This window comes from Cladophialophora bantiana (assembly GCF_000835475.1).
Source record: "Cladophialophora bantiana CBS 173.52 unplaced genomic scaffold supercont1.6, whole genome shotgun sequence".
Classification (NCBI taxonomy): domain Eukaryota; kingdom Fungi; phylum Ascomycota; class Eurotiomycetes; order Chaetothyriales; family Herpotrichiellaceae; genus Cladophialophora; species Cladophialophora bantiana.
This window is the reverse complement of record NW_015971580.1, coordinates 1453862-1466026: the sequence shown is the minus strand read 5'-3', so window position 1 is coordinate 1466026 and position 12165 is coordinate 1453862. Positions and strand designations below refer to the sequence as shown.

Here is a 12165-nt window from a genome sequence, read left to right as displayed (position 1 = left end):
TACCCCGCAAGTAGGACCCTAAGGGATTGATTTATCCGAAAATGGGACAGAGGGAGTCAGCGATGATGATAAGTCGCGCCCTAGGGTCAACGGTGGAAAGTTGATGTGTATGCGAGCAAGTGAAGAAGGGAGGGAGGCAGCACCAAGGATTCGCGCCCGAAAGCTCACTTGAGGATTTATCTTATGCTTCTTGCTCAGGTGCTAAGCTAGCCACACGACCATGTTTCGGTCTATAGACGAGATCCTGTCGTGGACGAGAAGGGCCATATCGACGTCCGGTACGTGGTATGTGGTATGCGGCATGCTATATGCTATGTGGCATGTGGTGTGCGATAGCAGAAGGCTGCTCCTGCTATCGACCAGTACTTTTCTCGTTTTCCTTGTTCCGTCGAGAACCTACCTCCAAGATTCATTTCGCCCTTTGGAAATTTCACCACAGGCATCGACCTAAAACTCGCCATCTGGCCTCCCTTCCCCTCCCTCTGAAAGATGATGTCCACAGATCTGACGGCCCTTTTCAGGCCCTCTCGTTCTGCAAGACATCATACAAGCCCCCCTGCTCGCCAGCCTGGCTCTCCTGGCCCATCTCGCCAATGGGGTCCTCGTTCCTCCCCAGAAACTCACGCTCCGCGAGTCGGCCGGGGTCGTTGACGGTGCCGATGGCGCCGGTGAATGTCTTGCTCGGGGGCATGCTGTGCGTGACGTCTGCGTCCTCGAGGTTTGCGCCTTTGGCTTTGAATGTGTTCTCCGGCATCGCGGTGCCCGTCACCGTGGATACGTATCCGGGCGCGGCGTCGACGTGGGGACGCACACCTGTGCCCGCGGCGGGGGGCCTTCCAGCGCCGCCGTTGATGTTCGCCGAGCCAGAACGGATTTGGGATTGGTCGATACCGCCGGCGGACGAGGACATGGTCGAAGCGCCAAAGTCACTCTCCCCGGCCGGTTGACCGGTTGAAACCCCGTATCCAGTCCCGCTTCCAGCTTGTTGGAAAGCACTCGATCCTCCGCCAGCAGAGGCACCCTGGTCGCTGTGCACGCCGTCAAACTGTGCCCTCCCTGCAGCGTCGGGGTACTTTAGGCCTGCAGCGCCCTTCACATCGGCTCCTGCGCCCAGGGCCTCTCTCTTCTCCCGCTCGGTGCCTGTCGCGGCCGGGGGCAGCGTTGTTGCCCCGGATGTATCCGTCGTGTTGAGCGTGGATTGGTCGCCTTGTACGCCCATGGGGACAGCCGAGCTGTTTTCAGAGAAGGCACCACGGTTCTTGATGGATTCTGCCGCCAGAGAGTCCGAAGTGATGGGCCCGGTTGGCTCTTGGGGGATGTTGTAGGAATCAGGTTTCGGGGCACGGGGATTTGCTGTGAAAGACATGGTTTCTTAGGAGCGTTTTGGTGTGAAGGGATTGAGGGATGTGAATGTGTTTGGATTGGATCTGTTTTTCAACTCGTAGCTGGGGTTTTGATCTTTGAAAAAGTGTCTGTGACAACACATTGGAAGATAGGCTTGGAGGTAAGTGAAATGAGGGCGGAGAAAGGAAGGAAAAAGCTCATGAGACCCAGGAAAATATCAAAGAAATATTCAGTGTCTTGAAATGATCATCGAGAAGGCTGTGGTTGAAATGTTTGTGACATCACTCGAGGTTCCACTGTGAAGTCATGGTTGAAACGTCGCCATCCAGCTTCACCACTGGCTGGGCTTCTTCCTCCGAGCTCAAATCAATGAATCGCGGATCGACCAGATTCTTCTATCATTAAGGGTCGTAAAGCCTCATATCGGTCTCATCCTCTCTATGTTGCCGCGAGTGCGCGTTTCATCCCCTTCTCTTTGTATGACAGACTTCAATGCCACCTGTAAACCATGAACATAACGCAAAATTCACCCTGGTATCATGCCTGTAAACCCCAACAGCCTTTCACAAAAAGCCTCATTGCGTGCGTTTACTACTTCAGTACCTTCCTGGCGAAAGTGGGCAGGACGAAGCTTGCTCGGTGGATCTCTTTGTTGTAGTACTTGCACAGTTTCTCTTCCTCCTCGGGGCTCCAAGATCGCAATGGCTCTCTGACGTTTCGGTTGGGGTCTTTGCAGCAGACCATGAAACCAATCTGACCAGAAGGATAGGTAGGGATCGTGGTGTAGGCATATTCGACCACGGGGAAGACTTCTTTGCATTCTTTCTTGAGCTTGGTGATTAGAGGCAGATGGAGCCATTGGTTCTCGGCTAGACAAGAGTGGTTGTGTTAGCGTGTTTCTTTTCCACCGTTTTGCGGGAACAGAGCATTTGGAGCTCAAGAAAATGTGTAGGGAGAAGGGTGCGCACAACCTTGGGTAGTTATGACACCACCGTCTCTCAATGCTCCATAAAGAAGCTCAAAATATGGTTTCTGGAAGAGGGTCTCTGCAGGACCTTCGGGATCGCTGCTGTCAGTAATGATGACGTCGAATTCGTCTTTGCGGTCTGCGAGGAATTTGAAGCCATCTCCAATAAAGGTTTCGACGGCAGGGTGTTGGAATCCAATGGACATTCCGGGGAGATATTTCTTGCTGACGCGGATGACAGCCTCGTCGATATCGCACAGAATGGCCTTCTCCACCGATTCATGCTTGACGACCTCGCGCAGAACACCTCCATCACCGCCACCAATGACGAGGACCTTCTTCGGATCCGGGTGAGAGTTCATGGCCAAGTGTGTTATCATCTCTTGATAAGAAAACTCATCCCGCTCGGTGCACTGGATGACATTGTCAAGGACCAGGACTGTGCCATGGTCGCTGCTCTCAAAGACCAGGACGTCCTGGTATTTTGACTTCTCATGGTGAAGCACTTGGTTGACCTTGAGGATCATGGCTTGGCCGGGCCACATGTCCGAAATCTCTCGGAACCAGCCATCTGCGATGAAGATGCGAGTCAGAATGGCTACACGATTGGGGGTAGAGCCTTGAATAAGGGCAACATACCTTTGATAGTAGGATGGGTGATTTCGGACATCATTGCAACAGGGTTGAATGTGAAAAGTGCGAATCCTGAAACGAGTGAGGGAACGCGGGGTAACAGCCACAGCAACCGTCAATGGATTGTTGGAGAAGCAAGAAGAGGACGAAGAATTGTACAAGTTGAAGAGGATGGAAAAAAGATTGAAGAAGAAAGAGGAGGAGCAAACAACAGCCTAGACGTAGGTGGGCAGCGGGCAAGTTCAGGTAACGCTGCACTAGCTGGTCAAAAATGCCACAGGCCTTCGTCGTGTGACTGCGTGAGAGAGTGAACCGCGTTTGCTAGGTTTTCTCTCACTAAGACTTTTTTTTCTTTACCTATTTTTTTTTATTTTCGGAGCGGGGCGACACAGAAGACGGCTCGACGGTTCAGCTGTCCCTCATCCATTCGTCGTTGTCGATTCGTCCCTGAGCCAACGACCAGGGTCACATCTCGCTGCTTCACTTTCCTCTCACCTCTCACCACTCACCACCCACCTCCATGTCTCCAGCCACTCCCCGGTTCAAGCACTTAGCTACCTCGCTACCTGCGAGCACAAGGCACTTCTACGCCACCACAATGGAGCTGCAACGGGACCAGAAAAATAGCTCTGAAAGAGAAGTGGGGGGAGCATCCACTAGCCACAGGTTGGGACCAACATCCCGGAGCTTGCCGGCGATGCCCATGGAGACGAAAGATGAAAGATGCACGATTGCTCTATCGAGAGAAACTCTTCTCTTGAACATTCGACGGACGGTAACAGAGCGCGCTATGTGGTGTCCGCTTTGATCCTAGCTGATGTGGTCCTAATGACACTGAAATGCCCAAATAACGGACATGCCGCTGAAGCGAACTTAAATCAATTTTCAACCTCCTTCGTCTGGTTAGCTTGTCGGCCACCAATCTCCTTCTCGAGGTGAACTTCAACATGGTTGGTGAAGTACTTTGAAGGGTCATAAACGGCCACTGCGCAAAGCATGGCGATGACACCAAAAGGAATTGACGACAGCCACGTGATGCGGAACCCATACGCATATCCAAGCCGGGCTGCCTCTACGCACTTGGAGAAAACCGTTGCTGACACGCTAGGTACAGTTGCGGCCTGGTCAGGAACGCCAACCAGCGTCAGCGAGACTGCTTCGATCAAGTCCGGGAGAGTCTTGGCCGACACATTCGCTGCCAGGGCAGCTTCCGAGATACGTCGGGGGACTTGCTTGGCCGAGATCTGATTGAAAATGGATGAGAAGATGACGGAACCAACTGCTCCACCGAGAGACCGGAAGGTGCCAATCAGCCCGATAGCGACTCCCAGGTCACGTTGAGGCACGTGGAGCGAGGCCGTTGTGTAGCAGTTTAGCGTGATCCATCCGAATGGAAGCATGGCAAGGAATTGCACCGCCATGACCCAGTTGATGTTGTGGGGAGTGATGAGTGCGGCCAGCCCGAAAAACAGGGTCTGCATGAAGACGGAAAAGGTGAGTTGGATATGAACGTGCTTGATATAGTGTACAAGGCCAGGAATAATGACGCCTCCGACGAGCTGACCGGCACTTATGGATTATTAACATCAACATCCGCATTTCGGCAGGGCGGGTACTTACCCAGAAGGGATGGAGTATACACCAATCTTGATTGGGTCGGCAGTATAGAGATAGAGGATTGTTTGGGCATTGAGCGCGGAGGCCGCAAAGAATACCATGCCCGCCACGAAGACGAGCATAAGCAGTGACGAGAATGACCGGAAGCTCTTGAACAAGTACCACGGGAACAGAGGATCCTTGGCGAGGGTGAAGTCGTACACGAAAGATCCCAGAAACACGAACAGTCCGAGGATCAAAGGAGCCAGAGTCCCCGCAGCAGACCAAGGATAAGTGTTTCCACCGGAGTTCAAGCCGTACAGGAAGACAGCAAGGCCAGAGACAAAAAGGGCGGTACCGATGAAGTCGAGCTGCTTGAATTCTTGCCACTTGGTCAAGCCATCAGGACGCGGGTGACTGGGCGGAAAATACACAAGGAATGTCCCAACGAGTGAGAAACCTCCGTATCCCATGGCAATGTAGTACATCACCCGCCAGCTAGCGTGGGAAAGAAGAGCATTGGCAAGAAGCGTACCTGCGATGGCCCAACTTGCAAGGTTGAGTTCTGTCCAGGCGAGGCCAACACCACGGTATTTGTTGGGCAGGATTTCAGAGATACCTGTTCACACACATATATATAAGGAACTGAACATCGCAACAGCCCGGAGATCGAAAGAGGCTCACCAGCGTAGGCGACCGAGACTGTTCCAATGGAACCTCCGAGGATGACTTCGCCGGCAATGAGTTGATTCATCGTCTGTGCGCTGCACGCAATAGCGCCACCAATCTACATCAACATCACAATTAGCGTTGGCGTCCATAGAAATATAGCAAGCCAAAAATATCGGCTCCACCCGGTGCACGGTGGAACAAACATCAAAACCTCGACACCGTTCGACATCGGGTTTTGCTGCGGGAAAAAGACTTACGACTGTGAGAAGCTGTCCAACGAGAATAACATATCGACGACCGAAGATATCTGACAGTCTTCCTGCAACCGAAAAGCCAACAGCAGCGGCTGCACCCCAGCCAGAAGGTATCCAAAAGTCGATGGTGTCACCGCCCAGTTTCTGACTCAATTGTACCAATATGGGGGTAGCGAGGATGAAGCCGAAGATGATAGGTCCTGTGAAAGAGGTTCCCAGGAAAAGAGCAGAAAGAATGACAGAGAGACTGAGCTTCTCAGCGTGCTCAGGATTATCCTCGAGCGCAGCTTTGTGAGGATCTTCATATCCCTTTGTTGGAAGGTCGCGGCCCTCACTGTGGGCAACCTCAATCTCAGCCTCCATGGAAGCCTTGTGCTCAGCTGTTTCCTGCATTGTGGGCACCCTTACGGATGGATACAACCTGGAGCAGTGTGGTAGGGGAAGTGGATGGGAAAAAAAAAATTCCTGGGGACTACAGGTGAGACGAGCCATGACTTTTTGTATCTGCTACCAGCAGTTGCTAAAGTTCCCCAAAGTGGCTCTGATCAACCCCATGCCCCCTGTTCTCCCATCTTCACCATGTGGAGGATGCAGTCGAACGCTTGCCCTAGGTACATCTACTTGGGGCCGAGGCTGGATTCTAGATGGTCCATGAATCCGGTTGCTCTGGCTCCTGTGGAGCGGGAAGGAAAGTACCAATGATCCCCCTTTTCTCATCTCGACCAGACAGCCTAAAAGGCTTAGGCGTTGCTTGACCTAACCCATTATCTTGGAGCCAGGCTACCAGGCGCTTCCCATCGTTTCGTTCCCATGCCGGAAGTCTAAGACCCCACAAACGACGGTCAAACTCCGCGCGTGGCTCCCCTGAGAATCGAGAAGGGACGTCGCTACAAGTCGTGGGGCTGGAGATTGTTTGCGGGGAAATCCCACCTCAGTCTCCATCGGGACCATGTGATGGCACTGCCGAAACTTGCCGCTGACAGGATGCGGAGTGTATAATTGGGAGAAGAAATGACTTATGTCGACTATGAACAACGCCCTCCGTGCAGCTTCGCAAAGGTTCCATCAAATAGGTATCGCTCTGTGCGGTCGCTGAAACAGGAGTTCTACAGGCAGAACCATGGCCATGGCTGACACACCTCCGGTTGTACGTCCTGTCCTCTTATGGGGTCCGGCCCTCCTCCTTGTGGCTTATTATCCGGCCCTTTTGATATACCGGTTATTCTTTTCGCCTATGAGCAAGATTGCAGGCCCATGGATCACGAGAATATCTGATATCCCCGAAGCAACTGCGTTGAAGGACAAAAGACGTGCCGAATGGGCGAGTGAGCTCTTTGCTCAATATCCAGATTCCGTGGCGGTAAGGACACGCCCGAATGCAGTGTCATTTAATCACCCCGATGCAGTTAAGGCTATCTATGGTATGTGATTATTTGCGGCGAATTCATCCGAGTGTCGAGCTCACAATGACAACAGGCCACGGAAAGGGGGCGGATGAATTCGGCAAGTCAAGCTGGTACGATGCCTTCTCGACGACCGGAGAATCTCTGTTCTCGACGCGGTCAAAGAAGAATCACGCACGGAAGCGGCGTATGGTATCCCATGGCTTCAGCATGCAATCTCTCTATCTTTTCGAGCCCTATGTCGACGCTGTCATGGAAATCTTTCTTCGGAAAATGGACGAGTTTGCAAGCACTCAGCAACCCTTTGACATTTATTTCTGGTTTGAGCTCTTTACCATGGACCTGATGGGCGAACTTGCCTTTGGCCATAACTTCGGTGCCATTCAGGGTGGCCGGCCGGTCAAATATTCCAAGCTTGTGGAGCTTTCTCAGCGCTTTGCAAATCTCAGCGGCATGCTACCTTTCGGCAAGTACAATGTGAAAGTCTTGAGCATGGTGCCATTGCCATATATCCAGAAACTGTACCAAGCGCGGCTTGAATATTTGGAGTATGCGAGACAGGCACTGGAGAAACGGTTTCAAGATAATCGTAACCAAGTGCTCGGCGGCAAGCCAAGGCAAGATATCATGCAACGCTTCATCGAGGCACAGGACCCGGAAACAGGTGGACGAATGGACTTTCCAGAATTACGAGCTGAGGCCTCCTCTTTAATGGTGGCTGGGGCAAGCACAGGGAGCGTTACCATGAACTGGATGACTTACTATCTCAGCAAAAACCCATCTGTGAAGGAACGCATCATTCAACAACTCGAGGAGACATTCCCCGACAATCTCGACGCCTCGACGCCCCTGCCCTTCGCGATGTTGAACAAGTTGAGCCTTCTAGAAGCTACCGAGATCGAATGCCTGCGGATGCACCCACCCATCGGCTACGCCATGCCACGCATGACTCCACCCCAGGGAGCTGTCATCTGCGGAGTTTACGTACCGGGCAACGTCGACGTCGGCGTGCCCGCAGCCACCATCGGACGCAACCCCGTCGTGTACCGCAATCCAAACATTTGGAACCCGGACCGCTGGCTGGACGAAAAGGCCGATCTGGCTACAATGAAGACTTGTTTCCTGGGCTTCGGCTTCGGGAGCAGACAATGTATCGGGAGAAACGTGGCGAACCAGTTTATCATCAAGATGATTGCGACCTTATTGTTGAGATATGATATCGAGCTTGAAGATCCAAATCTCGTCTTGGGCACAAAGGAATTCACGATTCTCAAACCGGATCGAGACTACAATGTCATCTTGCGGCCAAGGAGGCACTGATCCGTCTTCTCTGGCCAGCTGGGTCTTGACCGTTTTATTGCAGGGCCATATGAGCCTTGACTTCGGAGCTACGATAATTAACGATATAATAAGTAGAGAATGACGCAGGGTAAGGAACAGCATGACTACAAGTAGTTCCTGCTCCCGATCTTGATTTTTCATGGGGCATATAGGGCGGCGTAGCACGAACTCTCACATACATACATATATATATTCTATATCCTATATAGACTTTGGCAAAAATCTGGGTTCGTCTACGGATTGACACATTTCCCGCACTCACGACGAGTATGTAGTACGAGTCTCATCTCTATCAGGAGAGCAAGAAGTCCTTGTTCTATCTTTCGCCTCGCCCCTTTCTGCTCTCCAGTCCAGTCTAGTCCGCTCACTCCACCACGGACCACGGTGGAGCAACGCCGAACTAGGTTAGAACAAGACGTACCTCGTATTATTATCATTGTGGAGGGGCCCCAGTCCGCCTACAGGTACATAAGCCGACGAGTTACATGTCAGGAGAATAGTTGCGACCTTGTCGAGAGTAGACCCTGAGTACGGAACATGGGATATGGGATAGGGGATATGGGATATGAGATCCATCGTACTCTGATACATAGACATGTATATACATGTGTATCCAATTTCACTTCTCCCTACCTAGTATGTATTGTCCCGTGGAGACGTCCTGAAGTAAGCCTCGCCCGGTCACAACAAAAAAAGTGAACCTGTCTAGTTCTTGGCCTTCCCACTCACTTCCTCCTCCCGGCGGCGGATGTCCGAGTCCTTCATGCGCCTGGCTGGCGAATAGGTATATAAAGAAACATAATTACTGTATCCTCCGTAGCCAGGACAAGTGTGCTCAGTCCCCTGTACCCAGTATGCATGTGTGCGTGTGCGCGAAATTGCTAACCCTTGTGCAAATTTCGAGGGAGTCTATCTATCTAGAGGATATCCACCCGTTGAAGTGTCAGTGAAGTGTCCATCCATCCAACCAGGTCAGGTTCCGTCATCCCAATTTCAGAGCTCTGCAAGCATCAACCATTGCAGTTACCACAATCGTAGAGGCTCGATGTTTTTCCTCAAATCCTAAGCCTGTATTTTTACTCTCATATCTTGTTTGCTGCATCCATCCATCGCGAACTCCAAACCCAATACATATCATTCAGTTAGTCACGTTTCCATCCCATCGCAGTTGATCTGCATAAAGAATCCAATCCATCGACCCTTAGTCTACCTTGAAAAGTACGACTCACAACCCTTTGAACCTCTCCCAACCCGCAGCTCCATTCCTTGTCGGACTTGCTCTTCCCTCTTCAGCTGCTTTGCCGCTAACATCTCTCCGTCTACCCATGCCTTTACCAAACTCTGCACCGAGCCCCGCGTATCCACCGTTCATATCAAATCCGGTTGAGTTCGAAGTTTGCCTCGTACCGTTCCATTGGGACGGAGAAGCGGTCTGCACATTCATAATGTTGGCGCTCAATCGTCCCTCTTCGTCATCAGATGTGGAGTAGACCTCGAAGTTGGCAGAGTAGTCGCTTTCCGTCTGCATCGTGCGAGTGCGTTCGTACATACCCTGAACCTCTTTGATACTGGCTCGAATGTCTTCTTTCTTATCGTTGTCATTGTGAGTGGGAGATGCAGAGCCAATGGATTGTCGCAGATCACCATAGAAGCGAGCTTTCCCACCGCTACCGACGAAGCTGGATGGTCTACTATGGGCTGGGGTGCCTCCGAGGTGAGCTTGGGCGTTACCGTCTGCGTCGTGGAGGGCGGCGCGACTTCCGTCGTGCTGAAAGCGTGAATCCCTTGTGGGTGTGACATATGCATTTTCATCGTTGAACGCTGTGCGTGTAGGCGTCGGAGGGTTCATGCCTAGAGGTTCACGGCTTCTCTTCTTTGGCGGAGAGCCAGGGGACGGCATAGGAAGCGATTGATGTAAAATAGCTCTGCTCGAGTCTTTCGAGTGGACGTGGGTCAGGTTGTTATTTGTTGGTGGTGGTAGCTGGGCCTGACTGTTGCGTGCTGAGGAACCATGATACCAATTCTCGCGTTCACGATGAATCTTGTCGGATGGAGCGTCTGTAACGGTGATCGCAGACACAGGGGACATGGGCCGGACTTCGTGGTCCAGTTCTGCAGAGGCCTCTTCGCTCATCGTGCTGGGCACGCCTTCGTAATCGAGATATGACAGCCATGAAGATGGACGAGATGGTTTCTCCTTGAGCTGGGAAGAGCGTTCGGGGCGGAAATCAAGTCCACTACCAGCTGCCCGAGAGGTTGGAGAGGGATTGACGGCAGAGCCAGGTCGTTCGGGAGATGAATTTCGTGACCATCGCCAGGGATCTTTTTCATTTTCATCCAGTTCTTTGCGGAACTCTACCCTCGAGTTGCGGGCGCTATCGCCGCCGTAGAGCGTGATGCTGTCGGCAGAGTCAGTCCGAGTGTGGATAAAAGGGACTCTCTTAAAACCCGAAAGCTGCGATTCCCGCTTAGCGGCCAATGCTGAGGACCTCATGTTCTTCTCGGTGATCTCGGATTTATTCCGTTTATGCCTGGATGTGAGATTCGGCTCCAGCGGATTCATGTCTGGCGGCAGCTTGGAGATCTGTCTGAACTTGACACCCAGGTAAATGTCCACGAGCAGAGACAGCAGCATCAGGCCACTCTCAACGCACGAAAGCAGAAAGAATGCATTGATGATCTTGTATGACAGATCCGACTCGTTGAACAGCGTGCTCCATCCGTATTCGTTGTTTGTGTAGTCTGCATGTGCTACCCATGCGCAGAAGACCCAGAAAGGGATCAGACCAGTATCCACCATGGCCGCAAATATCATGTAGCTTGCTGTAGAAGCAGGAGTGCGGCTTGTAGGTGCACGCGCGAGGTGGAAGACCGCATAGAGGGTGTGAAGAAGGGCAATAGCAGGAGCGCAGCGAATGATCCATCCTACTGTTGCGGTGGTCTTGTTGATGGCGATAACGCAGAAGAGGGCGCCCAGAGCCCCGATCAAGGCACAAACTCTTAGGAAGAGTTGGACGTATCGGACGCGGACGATCTTCTTGTGGGTATTCGGAGGCATCGATTTAGCATTGAGATTGCCGTAAGGAAGGACTATATACTGTGAATAGGTCAGTCGAGGAGCACTTGTCTCTGCTTCAGGGATCATACAGAATCAGGATGCTTGTTGAAATCAACCAGTGGACCATCTTGCTTAGGTTTCTGAGGTTTGGGAGTCCAGGAAGCATGGGTTGCAGCCTTGGGATTGAAAGCACGATCAGTTGGGCTGCCAAAGGTGTATGTCGAGGGTCGGTCGTAAATGAATGGAGGTTCGACACCCATAATTTGCTGGAATGCTGTCGTTGGCAATGAGACGGAGCTACAAAGAGTGGAATGTTCGTGCTGACATGGGTATTAAGAAAGGTCATAGCGGTTCAAGAGGCTGGTGTGGTTGGTGCCAATCCACCAACCCTCTATTTACCAGCCGGGAGTTGCCCAGCAACGATTCGCCTAATGCAGCCTCGTCCAGCCTCGCTTCGCCCCTGACGAGGCCGGACGAGGCTGGGGTTCTAAAACTGGCCGTCAGATTCACCAGCGCGAAAGGTCATAAATTATTGGGGCAACCATACGAGGTACTTACGACCAGGACTGTGACACGTCGTCAAAGGTGCAGATCCAGAATCCATCGGCGGGATCAAAAACAAGCTGTTGATTAGCATTGAGACTCTCTTACTCCTTTAGACCGCCGGCGCTTGTCTTGCTATTTCTAGGTCAGTATGTATTGTCTTTGACGAGCACATGACTCCTCGGCTGTGCGGAACGTGTCATCGAAACCCGTCTAACTAGGTGCCGACCACTACGATGGGATGACGGTGGACGTCCATGCAAAAGAACACGATCGAGAACAGCGCGGACGTGGAACCAAACGTTACTCTGACTTGCTTGATTGAGTCGTTCTACTCTAACAAAAAGGAAGGAT

The 12165-nt window shown here is 52.0% G+C and overlaps 5 protein-coding genes across 5 annotated transcripts; 1 reads left to right on the top strand and 4 right to left on the bottom strand.

Moving 5' to 3' along the window:
* Window positions 1–517: 517 nt before the first annotated feature.
* Window positions 518–1366, bottom strand: Z519_04842 (uncharacterized protein; the record flags this gene model as incomplete). Its single annotated transcript, XM_016762586.1, has 1 exon — window positions 518–1366. The coding sequence occupies one exon, from the start codon at window positions 1364–1366 to the stop codon at window positions 518–520; it is 849 nt and encodes a 282-aa protein (XP_016621533.1).
* Window positions 1367–1935: 569 nt separating this feature from the next.
* Z519_04841 (spermidine synthase) lies at window positions 1936–2981 on the bottom strand (the record flags this gene model as incomplete). Its single annotated transcript, XM_016762585.1, has 3 exons — window positions 1936–2213; window positions 2313–2882; window positions 2951–2981. 3 exons carry the CDS (start codon window positions 2979–2981, stop codon window positions 1936–1938), a joined length of 879 nt encoding a protein of 292 aa, XP_016621532.1.
* An 841-nt stretch (window positions 2982–3822) lies between these two features.
* Z519_04840 (uncharacterized protein) lies at window positions 3823–5859 on the bottom strand (the record flags this gene model as incomplete). The annotated part of the gene is made up of 4 exons (XM_016762584.1): window positions 3823–4513; window positions 4565–5159; window positions 5225–5327; window positions 5470–5859. The coding sequence occupies 4 exons, from the start codon at window positions 5857–5859 to the stop codon at window positions 3823–3825; spliced, it is 1779 nt and encodes a 592-aa protein (XP_016621531.1).
* Window positions 5860–6586: 727 nt separating this feature from the next.
* Window positions 6587–8189, top strand: Z519_04839 (uncharacterized protein; the record flags this gene model as incomplete). Its single annotated transcript, XM_016762583.1, has 2 exons — window positions 6587–6887; window positions 6943–8189. The coding sequence occupies 2 exons, from the start codon at window positions 6587–6589 to the stop codon at window positions 8187–8189; spliced, it is 1548 nt and encodes a 515-aa protein (XP_016621530.1).
* Window positions 8190–9435: 1246 nt separating this feature from the next.
* On the bottom strand, window positions 9436–11528 carry Z519_04838 (uncharacterized protein; the record flags this gene model as incomplete). Its single annotated transcript, XM_016762582.1, has 2 exons — window positions 9436–11307; window positions 11358–11528. 2 exons carry the CDS (start codon window positions 11526–11528, stop codon window positions 9436–9438), a joined length of 2043 nt encoding a protein of 680 aa, XP_016621529.1.
* Window positions 11529–12165: the final 637 nt, after the last annotated feature.